This window comes from Ochlerotatus camptorhynchus, unplaced genomic scaffold (genome assembly GCF_037179485.1).
Source record: "Ochlerotatus camptorhynchus isolate MF236.1 unplaced genomic scaffold, CSIRO-AGI_Acam_v1.1 ptg000401l, whole genome shotgun sequence".
Lineage (NCBI taxonomy): Eukaryota > Metazoa > Arthropoda > Insecta > Diptera > Culicidae > Ochlerotatus > Ochlerotatus camptorhynchus.
Window position 1 is genome coordinate 2,944,456 of NW_027040887.1, and position 7,675 is coordinate 2,952,130.

A 7,675-nucleotide genomic window follows, 5' to 3' on the forward strand; every position below is an offset into this window, starting at 1 on the left:
TTTTTTATTTGTTTTCGTGGACTTGTCTACCAGGGGCGCAAGTTATTTCAAATTTAATATTTTTTAAAATTTTCCCTGATCATGTTTACCAGGGACGCTATTCATTTAAATTAAGCTCATTTTTCAATTGTCCCTGAACTTTTCTACCAGGGAAGCAAACCATTACAAACGTAATATTTTTAATTTTTTTAACGAAAATGCTTATCAGGGGCATGTTAAATTTAACGATTTTTGATTCCTGATAATGTATATCCCAAGCGCAAGTCAGTTAATTTCTTTTTTCAACTATTCGCTGAACATGTATTAGAGGTGCAAGTCACTTCAAATTTCAAGACTTTTATCAATTTTTTATCATCCTCAACATGTTTAACAAGAGTACTAGCCACTTTAAATTTAACATTTAATTTTTAAATTTTTCTCTGAACTTGTTTACCTATTTTGAAAACACTTTTTCCAGTTTGGAGCTAAGTAGTCGACGACTACCCGCAACTACCCGTAACCACAGCACTGACTAAGACTAGGCCTCATTTTCTGGATGCACAAAAAATAAAGATCCTGGAAATATGCTGGTGCTGTAGTAATTACAGTTTCGAAATATTCCTCGAGTTCACTCTACTATCGCTATTAACTTTTGAACTCTCTGAATTTTATAAACTCACACAGTTCAATTTCAACTATCAACTATAGTTGCTCCAGTTGACATGAACTGGCCTAATCGTGTTGATAATTATTCTCAACCGCACCGATAGTAAACAACCACAGAAACTACACTGGATGATTTCACAGTTTTCTATTTATTGCACAACAATAATTTAAGCTTACCGACAAAACAGGAGGGACATCGTTGTTTTCAATAAATAAATAAATTACACTTTGGTAAATAAAATAAATAACAGTTACATGACAATTACTGCACAGACCAAGAGAGGTAGTAGGCACATCCTGGTATTTACTTCGTCTCTGATCCTTTCCTTTCCTGTAGCTACCGCTTTCTGCAGCTCCGTTCGATCTTCCTACGCTGATTTGCGCTGTTTCTTGGCTTCTCTGTTGAATTGTTCATGTGTGACAGTTTCTCTCTCACTGCTCACACGTTTTCCTCTTGCATTGCAGTCTCAGAACATGTGCGATTCCAATGTTATTTCCTTCACTCGCGGAAATAGACCAAGTTGCACGTTCCAATTGAATTCTCTTCTATGGGTTTCCTATGATTTGACTTTTGGGGGGGTTTTGGCGTTGGGTTGTGTGGTTTGCAATTTCCTTATTTTGCTGATTTTAGTAAGCTGCAGGCTGCTCATAGTAGTACCGGTAGGGGTCATTGGGGATTCGGGCTGGGCGGACCACGTAGGTGTTACGACGGTTGTCATGGCCGCCAGTGTGCACCTGGAAGCTGGTTTCCTCGTGGTGGTCGCTCTTGAAGATCTTCTTCAGAGCCAGGATACTGGCAATGGTGAGGGCAACCTTGGAGATGACCAGAGCCTTGAAGGCAATGGCACCGAGGGTCTTCAAACCGATTGGGCCAGCAATACCCACAGCGGTCAACATGGCGGCGATGATGTACCGGCTTCCCTTGTTCTTGCTTCCGCTGCCTCGGCCTTCGGTTGTCAGATCCATCTTGACGGTGTGTGTCTTCAGGAATTTGTCCAACTTCTGGATCAGGGCACTGTCGATGCTGCTCAGTCCTTCCAGGGCACGGGCATCCGACAGTTCAGGGACGGTTTCGTTCTCGGCATCATCCGATGAGTTCTGCTTGACCAGGGTTACTCCATCGACCAGTTGAATGGAATCCTTGGGAAAAATTCACATGATAATTATCAATGAAAATGAACACCCTTTCAAAAAATCTCAACTCACCATGTCAATTGCTCTCGATATCGAGGTCAATGCTTTCTGTTTCAGACACTCAGTGAAGTCGCTCTTCTCCTGACAGTCATCGTACACCTTTTGCAGGATGCAGATTTCACCTCCGAACCAGTTGCTTCCGGCCGCCCGCCACGAGCACGAGGCAGCACTGAGTGCCGATGATGCGAGGGTGACCACTAGCAGCAGCTCCAGAACCAACGATCGGTTGCACATTTTGAAAGGTTGTTTTCTTCTGATTCTTCACTCGCCCTGCACTACTCACTACGATTCGATTCGAATCTCTGCTACGAACCTTCACTCACTGGTAGATCCGTATGGGAAGACACGATGTGCTCTGTATGACTATCCAAACTGTAACTAGTGAAATCCAATGATTAGCACCTGCTTTTAAATGCAATTGAATGCTCTGTTTGATCTGAAGAATAATAATCGGTTTGGTCCGAGCTGCAGTCGATTTTCCTTTTTTTTTTCTTGCTTCGCACCCACGCTAACGCTCTAATCAGTGCAGTTCCCCACTTCGATGCATAACGTGAAAAGCCGTCGATAGCATAAGCGATAGGAGAAATTGCACATAACGTCGTGCGGTACGGTTGGCGGTCTTGAGCAGTCCGCATGCGGTGGTATGTAGCTTGTATGGAAGTGCACATACGAAGGTGGCAAAACTAGTCACTGGAACTAAATAGTATGCAGCGCAGTGCAGCATGGCTGGGCGCCGGTGGGTGCACTGCTGCGCCCGAAATATGTAGTCGCACAGTGGGTTTGTTGATTTTTCCTTGCGGCATTGGTTGTTTCATTTTTTGGGTGAAGTTTTTTTTTAATAAAAACGGGATTGCTTTAGTTGAGTTCTTTTAAATTCTTGCTTTTTTTCATTGGCCTTTGTTCCGAACGTAGTGCAGATTACTGACGGCAGAGAGGCTACACACCTGGTTCAAAGATATAGAACCCATCAATACGGGGGCCGTGATCATCGGGTTTACATTTTACATTTGTAGTTTAACTTAAAATCTTACAAGATGGCGTCTTCCGGGTTGTGAAAATCTGTCAAATAGCCAACAATATGGATATTTTCGGAACGGGGACGACGTGTAGAGGTCAGAAATCGATGATTGACGTCATTTTGGAATCCAAGATGGCGACGTCTGGTTTATAAAAGTTTCAAATATAGGGCTAGTCATTAACTACGTAGACAGTAAAGGGGGGTTCGGAAATTATCCACAGCCCATACAAATTTAATTTTTTTTATGGATAATTGTCTACGCAGGGGAAGGGGGGGGGAATCCTTAAATCCTTCGACGTAGCTAATGAACAGCCTCTTAATTTTATGCCACTATTTTATAAATAACGGTTATTTTCCGTAATCTGTAATCTTATTACATTGACCGGAATTATATAAAGTGAATGTTGAACAACATGTGATACAAGACACCTGATGGTGGAATGCATGTAGCACTAGAGATTTTCTAACAAGTATTAATGGCCTCAGTAGTACCTAGCATATCTGGAACTGGAACTTACTCACTCTAAGTATGTTTTATTTTTTTCCTTGATTAGTTTTCCGTCGATCTTGTTTTCCAATGCTACGGACGCCATGGAGGCAGCTCCCGCACCTGGACCCTACCTATCGACTCATCAACTCATGAACCGGGGACCATCGGCTTTACTTCCCTTAATCAGAGATGTTATATGCCTCAGAAAATCCCGGCGGCGCCGACTGGGATTGAACACAGGCCTGGCCTGCTGGGGTGAGAGGTAATCACGCTTACCACTATACCACCGGCGCTCTAGGATTGATCTTTGAAGACCATCAATAAAATATGCATGCAGTAAAAATAACTGAGCAATCCATAAATTTTGGGCATCATTAAAAAATTGAGAAAATGTTATGCTTTATACAGTGCTTTCCTGTTTTTGTCAACCCCATCTGAAATTTTAGGCTGACAAAATCGGGAAATTTTCTTTTTTAATATTTTAACCATCTTAAAGAATTTGAAATCAAGTTTAACCATTATTTATCCACTATCAATGGAATTACTGATAAATGTTTACTATTCTTACAACAAAGGGTACACCAAATATCTTGAAAAGTTTGAGTACGGTTTGTTGAGCAGGTACGTACTGTTCGGTTTCTTTAAATTCCGCTTGGTTTTCAGCGCTGCAACCAAGGCTGAACCTCTATATCTCAGTATCAACGTAAATACACTAGTTATGAGCCGTCCCGAGATGTTTTCGCTATGATTCTGGCTACCGTGTTGATGGCCTTCGCTGCCTTCTCGTAGGCGTATTCTACGTGACTATCAAAGCCAAACGGTCATCGACTATCACTCCCAGGCATTTCAACACCAACTTCTAGTTTATTGCGTGCTCCGGTAACGGTAATTTCTGACCGCTGCAGCGCTTTAAAGTTACTGATCAATACCACCTTGCTTTTGTTGTAGGCTATCTGCACTTTCGCTCCATGCATTAGGTTTCCAATCATGTCGAGGCGGTCGGGTCGCCAACATTTCCATCTATTCCAGCGTCTTGCCGACGTCGTCCGCAAAGCCATCGATCTCAACTCGTTTGGGTAGCTTCAGCGTTTAGACCGCCTTTTTAAATCACGTTGAAGAGCATTGGACCAAGGATGGAGCCTTGTGAAATTCCCACCGTGATCCTAATCGATCTCTGCCCATATTTGCCTCGTAGATAAGAACCCTGTTCTGGAACTAGCGTCGGCCTCCCAGCTAGAGCAGTTGAACGCATTCTTGACGTCGATCGTTATCACAGCGTATTATCGATCTCCTCTCCACTTCTATTTCGACGCCTTCTCTGCTCTCTCGACAACTGTCCGAATTGCATCCACTTTAGCTCTTCCTTTTTGAAATCCGAACTGCCTCTCCGACAATCCTTGCTCACTCTACGTGTATTTCGTCAGCCTGTTTAGGATGATCCTCTCCAAGAGTTTTCCGAGTGTATCCAGCAAGCACTGCTACGAGTTGTTCGTTGGTGACTTCGTCGTTATTTCCCTCTCCGTCTCCGTACGATGTAGGTGGCCAGGTCGTTGGATCGTGCTACGAGAAAAGTCCTTCCACGACGACTTTCAGGTTCTCTAAGCATTTTTCAGCGGGCATGACTTGACGGTGTGTGTCGTTGACAGCAGCGTCTCTACCCATCGCCAGTTGACAGTTTGACTTGCTCTGCTTTATCTCTCGTTTATGTGCTCGGAACATTCCTCTACGTTCCTCTCTGTCTGCTTCTGTTCTTGCTCTCTGAACACGTCTTCTGGCTCTGAGACAACTAGCGTGGAGGGTGCTAGTTGCCTCGTTGCAGCCAGCTGGCAAATGTCATTTTCATTGAAATATCTCACGCGATATTTACAGAGATACTTCTGTCACTATCATTGGATGAGAAAACGATGATAGATATTTTCTTCAAAATCTCATCGAATTTTTCGTCATGACAGAGCGTGACAGTGTTGTGACCATCGTAATTACTAGCTCATTTAATACTATTAAAGTTATGTGTACCGAGGAAATCTTAATAATATATCTACTCTACCGATTACACACGGAACTTTGCTTAAATTCATCTAAATCAGTTAGAAATGTAGATGTCAAAACCGCATAAGAATTATTCTCATGAGGGCAAGAAAGCTAATGCTTGGTAGTTTCGTCTCGTGATAATGAGAGGACATGTTTTATCATCGTCACATGACGGCCGTGATATTTACCAGCTCTGGTTGCAGCGGTAAGCTGGAGGCCGTCTGTTATTTAGCTCCAGTTTCCTCGGCATGGTCGTGTCACATGCTCTCCCTAACGATTCTGTCAACTCGTCTTCCACTTCAGGTCACAACTTCTCGTCCTCTGTACTGCCACAGGATTCCGTTGGCCGATGCCATATCGGAATACCTGATGGTCACTATGGGTATATCCTGCACACACTCTCCAATACATGTTTTCACCAGCGACGTACTGCAGTCCGCATAAAGTGACGTCGATAATGGATTCCCGGCCATCTCTGTGAAAAGTGCTGGTGGTGCCTTTATTGAACAGCCTAATTTCCAGCTTCGCCACAGCTTCCAGCAGAATGTGCCCTCTTGCGTTGGTACATCTCTTTCCCTACTCCACTGCCTAAGCATTGGAATCTCCTCCGATGACTACCGGTCTTCGACGGATCAGCTCATCGGTAAGTCTAACCAGCTCCATCGTCCATCGGGTGCGTAGCAACTGCATATGAATATTCGTTTAATTTTGGCGATCACGAAACCTTCTTCTTGAATGAGGTATCTGCCCATAACTTGTATTGCAGCCATCCCAGCTCTATCCACCACCTAGTTACCTTTATCGGGAAGGACTCGATACTGCTGTGCAGTGTCGCAATAATGGAGATTTATTTGAGTTACCTCTGTTATTGTTGCGACAAAAAAAAATAAGTGTCAATTGAAGCGAAATACTTGAGAATTCATGCTTAAAAATCAAAAAGTTCAGCAAAATCTTCAGGCTGACAAAATCGGGAAAAAACCTAACAAAATCGGGGGTTGACAAAATCGGGGGTGGACAAAATCGGGAAAGCACTGTACTTATCGTATAACGTTCTTTTTTTTGATAACTTGTATTACGCATTTCGTACCAAAGTAGATTGCTGCACTAAAAACAATTCATCATAAAATTTATTTCGCTAATATTATACAAATATAAATGATTGATTATCAAATTTCTATTGCCGATTTACTATATGAAACTCAATTTTAAAATGTTTCACTTATTTACATTGAAATGGTTAATATTAATATATATTGGACTGAGCGATTTAAAATCTGAGGGATTATATTAAGCGCAGGAGTCTACTATGGTGCAAGATGCGTAATACAGGTTTTTCCTAAGGCTTGACGTTTTTTTCGGTTTCAGCAGTTGATTAGAATGATGCCCAAAAATCATGGGCTGCTCAGTTTTTTTAAGGATTTAGAAGCGAAGCCTTCACTGCGTGCATATTTTACTGATGGTCTCAATGGGTAAGTAACTCAGCACAGTGTACCGAAAGTAGATTCGGTACAGCTTTGGCACAATTTTTACAGTTGGGAACAATGCTGGACACCTGTAGTTGAAGTTGTTCACAACATTACGTGCTGTTTGACTGTATATTTCAGGAACATTCTCTAATTGAATATACCAGCGGAACTCAGACCAGAAAAGTGAACCGAAATCCGTGAAATCCTAAATGTAGGCTATAGCGAGGGTTCTAGAGTAAGGGGCAGTTTATCAGACTCCAAATAGTACCCGTAATTCAAACAATAGTGCAACGTACACAACATAAACTACAGAGGTCATACTCAGCATCCTCTACATTCAGTCTCCACCAATGTTCCGCACCGGTTCCAACACTTTACGATCGCTGATAGACCGTTGCGTTTCACATCTCGATAGGTTGGGTATCTGGTCTGCTTTGAGCGCATTATACCAAATTTACCATAATATTCGCATTCTACAAAAAAATCGCAGCTTACTCTATGACCAGCACTGAGAAAAATATTGACCCAAGATTGGTGTGCGGAGTAACCTACCCCTTGGATGGTCTTCAGATAACAATCCTACATACGTAGACTGATCTCCGCACAAAGTGATGTGACCGCTCCAAATCATCTGGAACAGATTCAACCATGCTAGAGTGGAAATGGCCGAGCTCCAGAACAAACCTGGTTCATTTGTCCCTTGCAAACAATTACAATTGTTTTCGAAGTTTCGTAGAAATCTGTGAGGTAAAATCTGATAATCGATTATTTTTTCGCTCCACTACAGCATTCACGATGTTCGAGATTTCATGGCAGATGATTTTTTGAAAA

General features: G+C 42.4%; 1 protein-coding gene across 1 annotated transcript; it reads right to left on the reverse strand.

Annotated features, from left to right (window-relative positions):
- Positions 1 to 1,272: 1,272 nt before the first annotated feature.
- On the reverse strand, positions 1,273 to 2,206 carry LOC135710685 (uncharacterized). The gene is made up of 2 exons (XM_065233334.1): positions 1,852 to 2,206; positions 1,273 to 1,785 (listed from the first exon to the last, which is right to left on the reverse strand). Exons 1-2 carry the CDS (start codon positions 2,071 to 2,073, stop codon positions 1,273 to 1,275), a joined length of 735 nt encoding a protein of 244 aa, XP_065089406.1. The 5' UTR covers positions 2,074 to 2,206.
- Positions 2,207 to 7,675: the final 5,469 nt, after the last annotated feature.

Excerpts from the sequence above, each read along its gene's own strand:
- LOC135710685 (XM_065233334.1), bottom strand. The coding sequence starts at position 2,073 with ATGTGCAACCGATCGTTGGTTCTGGAGCTGCTGCTAGTGGTCACCCTC. Across the intron at positions 1,786-1,851 it reads TATCGAGAGCAATTGACATG|GATTCCATTCAACTGGTCGA; the intron begins GTGAGTTGAGAT and ends ATTTTTCCCAAG.